This window comes from Hippocampus zosterae, chromosome 15, assembly GCF_025434085.1.
Source record: "Hippocampus zosterae strain Florida chromosome 15, ASM2543408v3, whole genome shotgun sequence".
In the NCBI taxonomy this organism is placed as follows: Eukaryota; Metazoa; Chordata; class Actinopteri; order Syngnathiformes; family Syngnathidae; genus Hippocampus; species Hippocampus zosterae.
The window spans coordinates 4,295,456-4,311,714 of NC_067465.1; the positions used below are offsets into that span (position 1 = coordinate 4,295,456).

The following is a 16,259-nucleotide window of genomic DNA, read 5'->3' on the forward strand; positions in this document are numbered from 1 at the left end:
ATGATTTATTCTTCATAAAACCACAAAAAAATATCAGAAACACCTCTCAGTATAAGGCGACCTAGTAATATGCCACTGAAGACTACAGTAATAATCATATTAAATCAATACCTATTGGTATAAACATTCTGACTCCACGAAAATGTTGAAACAAATGAGGTATGGACTCTCTTAGGTGTCTTTAAAGGCGCTTATAAATAAAACGTCTTAATATTATTGTTATTGTCACGATACAAGACAGTGTTTTCATTTAACCATTCCTTTTGGATAAATGACAACCCTGTTGCGCATCTCTACCGCCATACGTTTGTCCTTTCCCAAGCACTGTAGTTGCCGCAGTACCGTTCATTACTGCAAAATCCCTCCGCTAATAAATGTAGTCATATATGATTTCATTTTTCTATTAATATACGTAGACACTATTTCAACGAACTGATATGTGTTATGTTTTTATACGCTCTAAAGAAAAAATCCACACAAGATAAACAGTATTCCCGACGACAGCGAGTACTGAGTTCAAACGGCGAAAGTAGTTCGGCCGCATAAAGGGAGTTGACGTCGCCATCAGCGATCTTTCCAGTCGCATGCCGAGCTTGGATACGTATCATGTCTAACGATTGTGCTGATTACAACAGGTAATTAAAAATTACGCAGCGGGCTATACATCGTTGCAACGCGTGGAGCAAAAGCTTATTTATATGTATATGTTTTCGCCCTCTGATCCGTCGACTAACTGAAAAGCAACATAGGCCCCGAGGCCGACGCTGCTAACGGAATGGGGTAGCTAACGGTTGGCTAGTATACGTTCGCGACGAGTCCTTCCCTCTGTCAAATATGAATAATATTTTTCCTATAGATATATCATACAATGTGTCAGCAGTGCTATACTGTTAATGTGAACCGGGTGGACTATGTTCCAATGGAGGTAAATATAGTCCCAATTGTCCGCGGACTATACAGTACTGCATAGGCCCAATTGGCCGACATGTTGGCCCTGTGATCGAACCGTGGACTCCATGTTGGGATTTTCCTCAATTTCTGTACATGGGTACGATAATTATTTGCGGCACAATTTGACACGAACGTCCACACTGGTACGAAACACGCTCGGTTACATAAGTAGCATTTTTTGCGGGGTGTGGAGAGGGGGGGTAGGTAGTTGATCGAGCTCGGCCCGTTTTTGCGAAAGTGGACGAATACCGTGATTTATGACTTTAGTCTGATAGGGCCATGCTCATCTGATATTTGCTAGCGATTTTTTTGTCCAATTTTTTTTAACGTTAACCCGACACGATTGCGCCATAACCGGGGAGTCTTCGCAGCACCACGTGGTCGCACCACGTGGTTGCAGAGGTTCGGGTTCGTCATTTGGGGGTCGAGGCAAAAACCCAGTCATGAGGCCCTCCGGATCTAATCATTGCACAGATTTTAAATGTTATAAGGTAAACTGTTTGGGTATGAAAATGTTCTCTCTTCGGCACATTTTCCTAAGCAGTATGAAATCTAAAAAATATACTTGAGGATGAGGGAACAAGGGGATCATGGCAACGCTTTTCTGCAATTGATAACGATGTTACTCAACATGTAATATAGTTTACAATATCAATATTACTTGCCACTTCAATATTAATATCATGTAATGAGAATTGTCCCCACGTGGTCTTTACAGCATCGCCCTTTCCTGACAATGGTGGCAATACTACTACATTAGAACATTAATAATACGTTTTATTTATAAGTTTTACCATATCAAATCTGCACATGTGCAGCAAAGAACAGAATGGCCTGTTCCGTGAGAAGGCAGGGCCAGCGCACTTAAAACAAGCATTAAATATTAAAAAGCTACATTAAGGCTGAAAATATTGCTTTATATACAATTACATCTGATTAATAGGGTTTTTTTCGTTTGGCGGTCCCTGGAAATGGTTAAGTAACTGCTAAGTTTTTTCCATTTCTGTCTGTGTAGGGAGTTTTTCTTTCGACCCTGCTCCATTATGTAAAGTGCTTAGAGATTACCTGTATAATGAATTAGGGTCATATAAATTGAATATAATATTTTTTGTGTCCTAACAGCGACCATGCGGGGCCAGATGGAATGGAGCCAGATGGTGTCATTGAGGTACGAGCACTTTGCAACCAATTCATAGTGCATGATGCCGACACATTTGTTCACTTGAATTTTGTTTTCAGAGCAACTGGAATGACATTACGGACAACTTTGATGATATGAACCTGAAGGAGACTCTTCTCCGGGGAATTTATGCATACGGTTTTGAGAAGCCTTCGGCCATTCAACAGAGGGCTATAATCCCTTGCATTAAAGGTACAGTCGTCTATGAAACCCCTAATTAACTGGTGTATTTGAGTGACATGATGCTTGACCATCTTTCGGGACTTACCCAATAATGGTGATACCTTCTTCTCCCTGATCACTCAACATGAAGTCAATGTTTCCCAACCTTTATTGAGCCAAGTTGCACATTTTTACATAAGGGGGGTATCTCAACTGCACGCCACCAGACATCTTGAAAAAGATTATTGTCGCTGCCTGGTTGAATCATATCTCCAAAACAAGTTCTCGGGAAGTTAAAATGTTTTGCTCTTCACAATACCCAGTACATTTTCAGTAGGGTCCCAGTCAGGTTCAATCAGTTCGCAGCTCAATCAAGTACTGTACTTGCAAGACTATTAAAACGGGGATTGGCAGCTTTGGTTTTATGGGCAGGTGCAAGTCACTGAACTTGGAACCCGGACGTATCACCCTCTACATGATCAATGGTCAATCCAGTAGCAGTAAATGAAAATAAATGAGCAATGCTAGCCAGCACCTTTGTGAAAGGTGAATCCTAAGGCCCGTGTTTATCCGCGCAGTGGAAACAAAGAAAGGAATATTGTTTGGTGGTGAACAAAACGGCAAACTGGCTGCCGATTTGTTGGGCGGGAGTGGCTCAGTAGTTGACGAGCTCTGCTTCCTAGCCTGTGCAGGTGGCAGGTATCCCAAGGTCTCCTGGTATTGTCTGTGAAATGCACCTTTCTTCTTGGTCAATAGGCTCTTGACTCATTACTGTGCCTTTTCCTCCCCAACACAAACTTGGGGGGGGGAAAAAATCTATTTTAGTCATGTTGTCAGCTTGTGGGTCGAGACACTTGGCATCTTACCATGCATGAATGGCCTTTTTTTAAATGGTGGTCAGGTTCCCAGGCTCAAGTGTACACTTGACACAAAATATGAACTAATATGACATGGAAGCATTCTAGTCGACTGGTTGGACACTCCTGCTTCAACGTTACCAGGGTCTTCTCATTTAAGATAAATTATTGACAGTATAGAGGTAATTTGAGCAAATGTGTTAAGTTTATATCCAATTGGTAGTGCTTTGCATTAATCAGTACCCAAGAAGTAGCTCCCGTTTTTTGACTGTCCGAAATTGACTAAATTGCAACACTAGGAACACTTAATATTGAGGCACTGACTTGCTAATACACGCACATGTGGATCAAGTCAAAACGTGTTGCGTTCACCTGGCGATTAGCCAGGACCTTAAAACGTGGGTGGGCAAAGCGTGCCCAATTCAAATGAAACCTGACACCAGAGAGTGCTAGAATTGCACACATGGAAAACGATCCCACCCTTTGAACAGATGTGATGCTTTTAATAACTTGACATGACAACAAGGCTATTGCTGTTATCGTTTCATCCCTACCACAAACTGTGTGAAATCCATCCGCGTGTGGTTGTACAGTTTGTGTTCTGTTTTGACCACCAGAGGGTGCCGGAATTGCACAAATCGAAAACAATCTAGCCCGTTGAACAGACGTGATCAATCGAGCAGTTTATCCACTATTAATGTCTTGACACAACGATATTGCCGTTGTTGCATTCCTACTAATTATGTAAAATGTTTGGTTGTACAGTTTGTATTCTGTTGTGGCGAGGCATGTGGAATTTCTTGTCATTGGGAATATGCCATTTAACTTTATTTTTTTTAATATGTGCTGGGGCACAATGGTTGGGGAAGCAGTGACTTAAAAGTATGAACAAATGACTGCCTGTACCGTTTGAGTCTCGCCATGAATAATTCTGTGCCCCCCTTTTGTCATCAGGCTATGATGTCATTGCCCAAGCCCAGTCAGGCACTGGCAAGACGGCCACATTTGCCATCTCTATCTTGCAGCAGCTGGACATAGAGCAGAAGGAGACTCAGGCTCTGGTGTTGGCTCCAACCAGAGAGCTGGCTCAGCAGGTATGCTGTTCCTGAGGTCATGACTCATGAATACCTCAGCAGTGTCTCAGACCTAAGCAGCACATTGAGGAGACTATTCAGATCTAAAAGGTACCGTTCTTTAAAGACTTGTGTAAATTCTGCAAATTTAAACCTTAGCCCTCTAAGATTTGGTGCAGTCCCAGTCCATGACTGCACTGGTCTAAAAGGTGATCTGGCTTATCTTCCTCTGTCTTTTTTTGGGAATTTGTTGGTGTGAATAACTGGGTGACGTGATGGCATACCATCTTTCGGGACTGACTCTTCGTGTTGAGAGCTCTTGACACACTGATCACTCTCCAGTTTGTCTGCGCGGGCTGCCGTTCTTCGGTGTTACTCTGAGCCCGGTGCGCTTGTCTTCTGCTTCTCCCTGCTCTTTAGATTCAGAAAGTCATTCTGGCCCTCGGTGACTACATGGGGGCAACTTGCCACGCCTGCATCGGAGGGACCAATCTGCGCAGTGAGATCCAGAAGCTTCAAGCCGAGGCCCCACACATAGTTGTGGGCACACCGGGTCGAGTGTATGACATGCTCAACAGGAGACATCTGTGTGAGTGCGATGACGGGAGTTTTATTTCTTTTTTTAAATGATAATCATATAATAATGAAACGATTGAAAGCTCTTGGCAAGCACACTCATGCCAATTCATTCCCTTACAGCACCAAAATGGATTAAGATGTTTGTTCTGGATGAAGCTGATGAGATGTTGAGTCGAGGTTTCAAAGATCAAATCTATGAGATCTTCCAGAAATTGAGTACGAACATTCAGGTAAGACTATTGGACATTAGCAGTTGGAGGTGGTTTTCACCCCCTCCTCCGTTAAGAGAAGTCTGCTAGAATTGCATGATCCAGAACGTTTTATCTCGGTGTGGAAGGTGGTGTCTTATTTTAATTGCCAGCGTGCCTTGAAGACGCGCTTATCGTTTTCAACCAATCCATGTCGTCTCCAGGTTGTCCTGCTCTCGGCCACCATGCCTACAGATGTGCTGGAGGTGACCAAGAAGTTCATGCGGGACCCCATCCGCATCTTGGTGAAGAAAGAAGAGCTTACCCTTGAGGGTATTAAGCAGTTCTACATAAATGTTGAGCGGGAGGTAGGTCTGTTATGAGCCGTATTGAATTTGAAACGCGCCTTCTCTCTAAAGCACCCTGCCCAAACCGCAGAAGCCGAGCCTCCCGGGGCTCGGCCAATGTGGGTGTGTAAGCACGGGTACACCAGGGAAGGAGATTAAAGCCACAGTTTCGGAAATGGGACGTGGAGGGACCTCTTTCTTAATGTCCGCTGTCCATTGTCTCGAGATTCTGTGCTACATGGCTTTTTCATCAAGGACCTAATTGCGACTGAATTTGTTGAAGTGGCTGGATGTGAATTTTTGTGCGCATGTGTGACCTCAGGAGTGGAAATTGGACACCCTGTGTGACCTCTATGAGACTCTGACCATCACCCAGGCTGTGATCTTCCTCAACACTAGAAGAAAAGTGGACTGGCTCACAGAGAAAATGCACGCTAGGGACTTCACCGTTTCTGCTCTGGTAAGATGAGTGACTTCATTACACTGGTGGACAATGTAGTGCCCGCTACGTTTGCCAATTCAGCCGACGGAGCATTTAGTCAAGTTCATAAATATTGGGGGACAGGCCCAATTCTCGTCTTGGCTGTGTCACCAGCTGTGTGTCAGGAAAGCTCAGATGACTGATCACAAAAATGTAGAACTACTATTAGGGGGTCTGAATATGCTTCAGATGATTCACAATACTAGTTTTGTGCTTCCTCTCTCCACAGCATGGCGATATGGACCAGAAGGAGCGTGATGTCATTATGAGGGAGTTCAGGTCTGGCTCAAGCAGAGTGTTGATCACTACTGATCTGCTGGTTAGTATCAAACGGAGCGGTGTTTTGTCAACTTTTATACATTGGAAAATTCAAACTGCAAATCGCCACAAGCCCCAAAGTGTCTATATTGAGAAAATAATAAGATAAGATAAGATATCCTTTATTTGTCCCACAATGGATAATAACCTCAGTTTACTTGCGGTGAAATCTGCGCCAGTGATTCTGTTGTAGGAATGGCTACAGTTGGATACACGTACTGATTGTACCTTCTGCCATAGAGTGGAAAATCCATTTCAGTTTCCCACTTGTCGCTGATGGTTCATTTTGGGACCAATTTTAAGTGAACTGTATCGTTGACAATATTGATATGCTTCGGTGTCATTGCAATAGCGGTTGTTGGTATAATTGTGTCAAGCCCAAAAGCTTCCAAAAATCCTGTTAAGGTCCCGCAATGACTTGGCAGAGTGAACTTTTGGGATATGAGTGCTCAGACTCCACAATGGCTTCCTCGAATGTAGGAATCTGTTACTTATACCCGAGCGACATTCGAGTATAGCTGAGGTTAACCATAAACATCTTGATTTAAATACGTGGCCTAATTTGTCAATTGTTCTCCCAGGCTCGTGGAATCGACGTACAGCAAGTGTCCCTGGTCATCAACTATGACCTTCCTACAAACCGAGAGAACTACATTCATAGGTACGTTGGAATTGCCGATGAGTTTCTCCCAACATGACTGACTCCCTCCATTTCCCCCCAGAATTGGCCGTGGTGGCCGCTTTGGCAGAAAGGGAGTCGCCATTAACTTCGTCACCGAAGAGGACAAGAGGATTCTGCGCGACATTGAGACATTTTACAACACAACGGTGGAGGAGATGCCCATGAATGTGGCAGACCTCATTTGAGCGTTTTGGGTTTTCCTTTCTAAAAAGGCAGAGATAGGTCGGGGAGGAAAAAATTAAATAAAACAAACCACCGTATTGATGCTAAACCTTGGATCTAAATACTTTTGCGAGGTGATTTCTATGGTAGTCCCACTCGGGCCATTGTAGGCTTCGTACCCTGCACGGTTTTGGCTGGTTGGAGCTACAAAGCCATGGGGTCTGTTATCGTGGTCCTTTTCAGGCATTTCTTTCCATGTTCTATTATAATGCGTATATTTGATGTGCTCCACCATTTAGTAACCTTCTTGTGGACTAAAAGGTACAAGTGCTGTATAAAGTCTGCAAATTCTGTTATGCTAACATGTGCGATGTGTTGTGGGCCTGCTTACTTAGAGGCACTTGTCACGGTATTATATAATATAGTAGATTTGTATTTGCTTTTTTGTGAATGTTTATTTAAATGTATCATGTTTTCATCCAACTCGCCGTCAGAATTTCTCGGCTAGGCCATAGTTTGCTGGTGTTTTACTCACAATAGGGTATATTAGCATTTAGTGACATGCACACCTCCCCCCTGCACTACTTTTCAGATCTCTCAAATTATAAGAATGTCTTAATAAATGAAAGTTGCTGTAACCTTCTGTTGTAGTCCTTCAAGGTTTTAAGTCACCACCCGCTAGCGATACGATTGGTGCCACTTGTTGGCTCTAAAGCGTCATCTAAAGCATTACTCTTTCCAAGCAGGCAGATATTGCATATTTATATCCCGCTTTGCTACTTGTGTGAATGGAACGCACGCAATGGAATCTTTGTGCTTCAGTTTGCTGAAACGGTAACACCACTATACATTCACTTCATAGTCAATGAAAATAGAAACTTGGGACATGCATGCAAAGTTACAAATTGAGATGCAGGCATTGATTAAATTCGCTCATTTGTAGGGGTTGGTCATTGTGCCAATTGGTGAAAATGGCATCGCGTGGGCACAGCTTGCCAAAGTCAAATGACCCAATCTTCCCAAAAAGGTAAATACAGGCGCTCTTTTTTTTACAATCCATTAGGTACTATTGATATTATGTGCTGCCCTCTTAGCTTATACACTGAACACTCAAATATAATTTGCTTCACCATAAAGCTAATTTTGTATTTAAACTTGAGTGTCTAATATGTACTTTGTAGTGCGATGCATCATACAAAGTGCAATATTAAAGGTTGTTTGGGATCCCTTTCATGTGTTAAATGGGCATATGTAAATTCTCGAGTAAAATGACACCATAAAAACACAGTGGGCCTTTTTTTTTATGAAATTGTTTTATTTCAGTCCACAAAACTGCTCGCATTATCAGTCACATTCAACATTTTTCTTCTCTGTGTGGAATTTTACACTAAGCCACGCAGATGTTTTGGGACTCATTTGATTGGCCATCCTTTGGATTCACAACCAGGACCAGCTGCTTGGCATTGTGGTGTAAACCAGTCGACAATTTAGTCATTTTATTTGACTTGAGGCAAGACACGGCATCGGTATTCAAGAAAATAAATATTAATTCAAGTACCCACGGCTAAAGTTCAACCGTAGCTTAACGAAAGACAGTATTTTATGTACAGTATATTTTAGCAGGCAGTGTGAGTGATTGAGAAACAAGACGGAGCATTTACTCTTAAGTGGAGCACGGAAGGAAACCGGCACGGTCTTCGACAATTTTTATGAGGTTAATTTATTTTTAAAACTGTGTTTCAAAAATGAATGTAGGGAATTGAGTCTTAACTTTGGTGTTTCGTTACAGCCCTACCATCCGTGGCCTTATTAGCAAGAGCGTTTCATGGCTAACGTGTTGTTCCAGCCTAAAACCCACCAGCTTATTGTCAATAATTCTCCATCTAATTTGACAAAGCATCCAGGTAAGATGTATTTTCTTTTCCAGTTGTCGAGATTGGTGAATTATCTATATATTGTTTTTTGGGGGTCAGTTTGAGAGCTTGTGCTTGCATTGTCAAAACAGATAATTGTATATAAATGGCAGTAAATACATGTTTTACTTTTGGCCTTAATTGCATTTCAGAGTCTTAGGGGACTTACGGAAAAACTCAGATCAATGGAGTACTTTTACTTAACTAGCAGAGGATGTGTACTTCTTAAGTCGAGTTTTTTGCTCCCTCTAACAGTAAGGAAGACTCCAATTACAACACTTGAGTCATGTCATGTCCAGTCAGGAGTGTTTGACAAAGAACTGAGGTCATACCAAGTTCAGAACTCGTATATCAAATCAATATTATTTAAATTGAAATTGTGTTGTTTACCACTATTAAAAAAATACCTGTTTATGTAATTGAATACGCAGTACTGTACTGCATATATATATTTTTAAAAAAGTGAATGTAAAAAAAAGTTTTTACTGCACAGTGGGGCAGGCCTGCAGTCACAACTGTGTACTTAAAGGGTGCGGGCCGATTGAGTGACAGCCCAATTGTCTTCATGTGGTTACTGGATGTGAGCCTACTGTATTTTATATTTGTGTGTTTTGACAATTTATTCCATTCATTCATCCATGTTTTTAAGAACTCGTTCAGCTTGTCCTGTCAGGGCCCACCAAAATGAGTGACTCACTGACATGGAATAGGTAGTTGGGGTTTTTTCTCCACTCTTGACTCGACTTCCAGCCAACGGGAAGCTCAATTAAAGCAACACAACCCCAAAAAATTAGTTGATGTGGTTATCGAAGTATTTCAGCCATACAGATGGTTCATTTATTACAGGCGGCAATGACGTGACGTCACCTTCAGTAGCCGTCTCCATTAAATGAGATCAAGGAGCTTTGACTCATATACCCAAAACTTTTCTACTTCTTCCCACCACGCTACTATTACGATAGGAGATGATCAAATGCGCCCCGATACACATTTACCTCCGTAAGCACTGCGCTGGTGTATGTCACTTCATGTCATGCATTGTGCCCATGCGCGTGACATCACATACTCATTGATTTCGAATTAGAAGTCGTACTTGTTTTTGTAATGTGAACCAATACATCAGATCAAATTTAATTAAAAAAAAGTCTGAATTGCGCATCACATCTTGCAGTGTGAACGCAGCCCAAGTAGCTCATTTCAGTTGCAGTCATTGTCGAGGGTCAATTTTATGTCGTTTTGTAAGAAACTTTAATGCTTATTTAAAAAAACATAACATGCAATGCTCTTTATTTTATGTTTAGTTTGACAGTCAACTGGGATTGTTGAGTTGAGTCAACTAAACATTTTCACTCTCTTCCAAATTGTGTTAAGTTCGTTGCCAACATTTAACATATCTTTTCGGTCCAATTTTTGCGCAAGTCCCAAAAAAAAAACCCTCCAGAATCAATCAGGGTACCGCTGAATTTTTAAATGTTCCTTCCTTGTACAATCTCAATAAAAAGCGGCGATGCAAGGGTAGCCGTTGAGATGGTATCGACAAAGCAGAAAGATCTTCACTGCCGTACAGTAGAGCTTGCCTAGTAGTCCAGACGTCTTCTCTTTCACCTTCGGGTGTGTGGCCGCCTTCCATAGGTCTTGGAGGTCCTCCACGTGTCCGTGGGAGGTAATCATCTGGTTATAGATACACAGGTGGTAAGGTGCCTTCCCCTCCCCCGAGAAATACAAATGCTCCTGCGGCGACACGCCAACGGCTTTTGCGCAGATGCCCATGAAGACGTCATCGATGTGAAGCGAGGCGTTCAGCGTCAGGGTGGCGTGGTAGATCTTGTCCGCCACGTTGCCGGACAGCACGTAGCCTCCCCCGGGCGTGTAGTCCGGGTACGATATCCACTGGTACATATCGGGAGGCACGTAGTACTTACTGTCTTGACTGCGCTTCGGTGGCGCGCCCCGGTGGACCCGGCCCACCCAGAAGTCAGCGATGCCCTGGTCTCGGACGCCTTGCAGGTATGCCACCAAGTTGGGCATGTGAATAAAGACGTCGTCGTCGGCCGTCATGAAAAAGCGGGCGTGAGCGCAGCACCTGTGCATCCAGTGAAACTGCATGATCAGCTTCAGGGTTAAGTTGTGGAACGAATCCTGAAAGTCCTGCTGGATCAAATCGCCACGGTGACGGTCCTCTCGGAACAGCCGCGTCTGAAGAATAGCGTCCGTGCCGTTGGGTCCCGAGGGCGCTCCCAAGGCGAAGACCACCTTAACCGTCACCCCCAGTGAGTCCAGTATGAAGGTCTCGTTACCCCAAGTGGATCGAATGGCCTCGCGCCTGGCGGTGTTCACCGGGGACGATTTCACAAAGAGCAGGAGGAGGACATCCTGGTCGTCACATTTGTTCGGGTGATCCAGCAAGTTGCGGAAGTTGCTGAAGCTGCGGGCCTGCTCCCGCGTGATGGTGAGACTCCTGTTGATATCGCCGAAGCGGTTCACCAGGAGGCGGTACGAGTAGGACTTGACATGGTTCATCATGCCGTTATCCCACCAAACCATGACCACCGACAGCACCAGGCAGGTGGTCATTAGCCGGACCCAGTGCGTCTTCATTGAACGGCGGACTCTCCAAAACATCTCGTCACTCGGTCGGTCCAGCGAAGCGGCGTTATGAAAGCTCGGAGCTGCGGTACCGTGGCCCCTCTGTGCGGCACTTAAAGCGGGTCTTCCATTCTAGGCGGCGATGATGGGATTCACTGGGTCTGTTGGGAAACATTGTCCGATCACTGAAGAATTACTCACGCCCACCAAGCCACTGAGCAGCCAGTCATTCATCTTCATCTGAGGAAGGAGAGCATATTTACTGTGGTGACAAGATTAGGGCCAGACAAACTGCAGCGTTAATAGGATAGTTCATGAAAGTCCAACAAACAGCGGTAATTGCACCGTAGCGGATGACAGCCAAGCAGAACCCCCCCCCCCAAAAAAAAGGTAGAGCACAGTAAAGCTGAGATGTTGCAGTCCCCCGCGATTTGAGATATTTGGGGTCTTCATGCCATTTATCCTCATTAGGTCAAACATTCACGTTCTCAACTATGGACAAGAACCCAACGTGCACGTCTTTCCAAATGTGGAAGGAAGCCCGAGTACCTGAAGAAAATTGAGGTGGCTCCTTTGGGGTCTTACAAGGTGGAAAAAAAACAGCGACATTGAGGATTGTGAACCAGGGTCCAACAGATTCATCCATCCATCCATCCATCCATTTTTTGATCCCCTTTATCTTCACAAGGGTCGCGGGGGGTGCCGGAGCCAATCCCAGCCGTCTTCGGGCAGTAGGCGTGGGACACCCTGAACCGGTTGCCAGCCAATCGCAGGGCAAACAGAAACGGACAACCATCGGCGCTCACATTCACACTAAGGGGCAATTTCTAGTGTTCAATTAGCCTGCCATGACTGTGGGAGGAAACCCGAGTACCCGAAGAAAAGCCACCCAGGCACAGGGAGAACATGCAAACTCCACACAGGGCAGGCCGGAGCTGGAATCAAACCTGGTACCTCTGCACTGTGAGGTCGATGTGCTAACCGCTCATCACCGGGCCGCCCCCACCCTTTCGCCTCAAATAAGACCAAAATTCACTAACAAAAATCAAATACTTTGATAAACCTCAAAAACTTATTTTTACATATTTCTGGCCTTGACCTTGACCTACTGACCCTTGGTTAAAACTTTGATTGCCCAACTACCCCACCGAGACACACACAGAAAAACGACATCCACAGATAAGAGAATTGGTTGAAGAAAAATAATTAGCGTCTCGCGCTGGCTTCAAATCCACCGTTTTTTTACCATTAACAAAAATTCCTTTTCGCTAATTTAGCATTTTGTCATGAGTACATGTCACGTTAGCAAACATGCTATCTTGATGGTGTACACGCACGCGTGAGTACTTTTACAACTTGTACGTAAAAAATACAATAAAATCACGATTCCATTTCTGCCCCGTAAGAACAAAACAACTATAGCGTGCAGCTTCACAAGCAAGATTTAAGAGATGATGTTTTTCCGCACCTTCTCAGAGAACGGCCCCTCCATTTCCTGAATCATCACGACCGGCAATACTGACTGAGGTGGAGTAAGTCACATAAGGGGAAGTCCGAAGTACCGCATTAACCTATGAGCATGTTCCAAGCTACTGTGGCAAAATTCAAGCACGTCAAGTCAGTGCTTGGGTTCAGGAAGTCATAAATCATGTTCAGCCACAAGATTAAGAGTATGGTCACCGACGACATTCGTCATTTCGGCGCCACCGTTTCTTTTTTTTGTAATGGTTGTAAATTAGACTTTGTATTATCCGTTATTGTGCTCGGTTATACCCATAGCAGGCATAAAACTTAGTTAATGTTTCACCAGTGATCTGGGAGCCCAACTGTCAAGTTAACGCATCTCACATGTCTTTGCGCGCTCGCTCTATTGTGATGCGGCAAACCTTCATTCTCTCCCTCACAAATTTCATGGAAAAAAGAAAACCCTCAATCGTCGAATCCAAATGAAATCATCTACGGGCGCTCACTCCGTGATAGCGCTTTGATGGAGTGGCCTCTTCACTCTGAATCAGGGCATGCGGATGGGTTGCCAGGTTTGACTTTAACGTGTGTGAAAGTTCACAACAAGCCCAACAAGCTGTGTGACCAAAAGAGAGACCAAAGTATAGCTGATAACGTAAACGACCCAAAGCGGCAAAAAATGTCACAGTAAATGTCAAGGTAAACAAACTCCTTTTCCCAGTTTGATCCAAAACGTGGGGCGCTGTGAGAGTGATTGGAGGGACGGCCATTGCGCCACATGGAGTACCTGGGCCATCGATACCGTTTGAGTTTGCCGATCCCTCTAAAATCGATACCACTAAAATCAATTCTCAAACTGAAACTCCAATACTTCAGTCATTTGAGGCACTGCATTTGAAGTAACATTCCGGAAAGGGAAATCGCTACGGCTATTGAGCGACTCATGCGTTGGAGCCGAGCGGATTTCCGTGCTAGCAATTCAACCTAATTAAGAAAACCTTTATTAGTCTCGCAATGGAGAAATTCCAGATTCACAGCAGCAAAGTTATGAAAGGAAGAAGTAGAACAACAAAAAAATAGGAGCTGCTGGAAAGGCAGCCACTCTCGCGGCGCCATTTTGAAGTCAAAATAACAAAAAAACGGCTGCATATCGACATGGAGAAGCTGCTACTAAATTTGTGGCGACCCCGTCACAGGTAAATGTGAGAAAGACTGCAGTTGTAACATCTTCATTTCGCGGCACCGTCGATGCATTAAGACATGTCGTCCGATCACAATATGTGCATAAAATGCAAAAAAAAAAAACCCCACAAAAATGTGATCAGATCTCGGCGCCGCGATCTTATAGTAGTCGATGTTTGGGGCGATCAGTTTCGTCACGTTCGGCCGCATCTCTCGCCGTGCAGTGGGCCTTCAAGTCTGCCGAGAAGTGAAAGCAGGCTTGCGGGCAACGGTACCCAAACAAACAAACTAAAAATAAACGGCAAGAGTTGGCAGAGGCCGCAGGAGTTTGGGCGAGGAGGGGGGGGGGTTGGCGGACATTTACTATCTGAATGCAAAAAGCCAACACAGCAAATGTGGCCATATAAGGGAGGCCGGGAAGCGGACGACACTGTGAAAGCGCTGAGAGCCGTGGAAAAGCGCGTTTGTGTGTGCGTATGGCGGGGGGGGGGGGGGGGGGGAGCACAATGGACAGCATCAGAAAAGCTATGCTGCACAATGCAACGGGTGAGAATAGTCCTGCTTCCTGCTCTCAAACCTGCAAAGGGGGCAAATCCTGATGGGGGTGTGAGCGGCCCGAGTGTCCCACCGCACCCTGAGAGCTTTTTAAACACTTTTTTTTTTGTTTGTTTTTTGACTGTGGGTAATAAGACACCCAACTACCAGTTTGCACTGTACTGCGCGTCCCAATAATAACGAGCCAGATCCACCAACACAACACGCCTTAATGAGCATGGATAGGAGAGTATGGGACAGGACAAAAGAACTGCTCTCACCTCATCCTCGACGCAACCGGACTTGTGGTTTCTGGTCGGCTGGACTGTTGACTGAGGGTGTCGCTGGGACTGCTGCGGCTCAACTATGACAACTCTGTGTGGAAAGTGCAGTGGCTGTACAGAAGAAACAAGCCTTCCGAGTGTTTATGCTGCGTCTAAAACCAGCGCAGCAGGGAATGCGCGGCGCACCGCTCGCAGACTTCCAAAGTTGACATTCGTCTCAATAGGAGGCGCACCAGCGTTCGACACTCACCCCAAAGAGCGGCTTGAACCGTCCCCCCACTTCTTGCGTTTAAGTCCACTGTTTGACATTGAGTTTGCTCATTGGATCTCTTTGATACAGTATTTGGTTCTGGTTTGCTCTCTGTCTGTCTGTCTGTCTGTGTCTGGAGTGTGTTGCCTGAGCTGTCTAAATCTTACCCGCCTCCCACTCTCAACTCTCACTTCCCCTTATGGGTGTGGATGGGGGTGGAGCTATTCAGTCAATGGAGTCAAAAGGCAATTAACTCCCAATTCAGGGATTCTCACATTGTTTGGGTGAAAGAAGCTCTCATTGGGAGACATTTTGCCATGCCTTCAGGATCCATGAGCCAATTAAGCGTCGCTACTGTGCTAAGGCCACAGGAATAAAAAAAGTGGCTGGTTTTTAAGGATTAAAAAAAAATTGTGACATCATGACATTTTTTTGGGGGGGGGGGACAAGCAGCAGAGAACTGATGGGGTGGGCAGACATTTTGTTTTAAATTTTGTCTCCTGTTTTTCTGCGCAGGGAGACTGGAGATATGTTTAAAATCCTGATTTAAGATGTATGGATTTCTAAACTGCCACATTTCCTGAAACCGCACCTGGTGCACAATTAGTCTCTTGCCCTGACATCTGGATTGTGTTTTATGTGCCTTGTGTGTCGTCACTCTTGAAAGGGAGAGTAACAGAAAAAAAATATGGACGAAACAGTTTAAGTGTAATGTATTAACGCCACGCAGCATTTTATTATCTTGACTGTAATATTCACTCAGTCTGCATATTATTATCTCATTAGGCAGGATTCTGGTGACGGCACATCTCCTCTGTTGAGTCCTTATCAACAAAGTCGAACTTGAGCAGTTTGCATTGCTGTGGCAACCTTGAACCCAAGTAGATAAGCGTTTGCTTATTGTTACAAGGCAAAGGTTCCATTCATCTGCCGATTCTCAAACAATTACCATTCAGAAGCACCGCACAGTTGTCTTTAACGTTGAAGTTCAGTACATTTGCATTTCATCGTTGTTTTGTTTTTTTGGTGCAGGATTACATTTTTTTAAATAAGGAGACAGAGACGG

At 44.4% G+C, this 16,259-nt stretch overlaps 2 protein-coding genes and 3 non-coding genes across 9 annotated transcripts; 4 read left to right on the forward strand and 1 right to left on the reverse strand.

The window, feature by feature from the left end:
• The first annotated feature begins 470 nt into the window (after positions 1-470).
• eif4a2 (eukaryotic translation initiation factor 4A, isoform 2) lies at positions 471-7,618 on the forward strand. The gene is made up of 11 exons (XM_052088672.1): positions 471-635; positions 2,074-2,119; positions 2,191-2,323; positions 4,105-4,244; positions 4,644-4,812; positions 4,923-5,032; positions 5,215-5,358; positions 5,660-5,797; positions 6,048-6,137; positions 6,718-6,797; positions 6,859-7,618. The coding sequence occupies exons 1-11, from the start codon at positions 607-609 to the stop codon at positions 7,001-7,003; spliced, it is 1,224 nt and encodes a 407-aa protein (XP_051944632.1). The 5' UTR covers positions 471-606; the 3' UTR covers positions 7,004-7,618.
• On the forward strand, positions 2,364-2,435 carry LOC127587686 (small nucleolar RNA SNORD2). Its single transcript, XR_007958832.1, has one exon. It is a non-coding gene; the product is annotated as a small nucleolar RNA SNORD2 (small nucleolar RNA).
• LOC127587685 (small nucleolar RNA SNORD2) lies at positions 4,489-4,560 on the forward strand. The gene has a single exon (XR_007958831.1). It is a non-coding gene; the product is annotated as a small nucleolar RNA SNORD2 (small nucleolar RNA).
• LOC127587684 (small nucleolar RNA SNORA81) lies at positions 5,395-5,579 on the forward strand. The gene has a single exon (XR_007958830.1). It is a non-coding gene; the product is annotated as a small nucleolar RNA SNORA81 (small nucleolar RNA).
• A 2,039-nt stretch (positions 7,619-9,657) lies between the features above and the next one.
• On the reverse strand, positions 9,658-15,442 carry LOC127616870 (lactosylceramide 1,3-N-acetyl-beta-D-glucosaminyltransferase A-like). 5 transcript variants are annotated; one of them, XM_052088677.1, is made up of 3 exons: positions 15,194-15,442; positions 14,941-15,034; positions 9,658-11,640 (listed from the first exon to the last, which is right to left on the reverse strand). In XM_052088677.1, the coding sequence occupies exon 3, from the start codon at positions 11,513-11,515 to the stop codon at positions 10,385-10,387; it is 1,131 nt and encodes a 376-aa protein (XP_051944637.1). In that variant the 5' UTR covers positions 11,516-11,640; positions 14,941-15,034; positions 15,194-15,442; the 3' UTR covers positions 9,658-10,384. The 5 variants fall into 5 exon arrangements, with proteins under 5 accessions (XP_051944637.1, XP_051944634.1, XP_051944633.1 ...); XM_052088674.1 differs by having other exon boundaries at positions 9,658-11,719; XM_052088673.1 differs by lacking the exons at positions 14,941-15,034; positions 15,194-15,442 and adding exons at positions 12,948-13,927; positions 14,085-14,430 and having other exon boundaries at positions 9,658-11,719.
• Between the last annotated feature and the right edge of the window lie 817 nt (positions 15,443-16,259).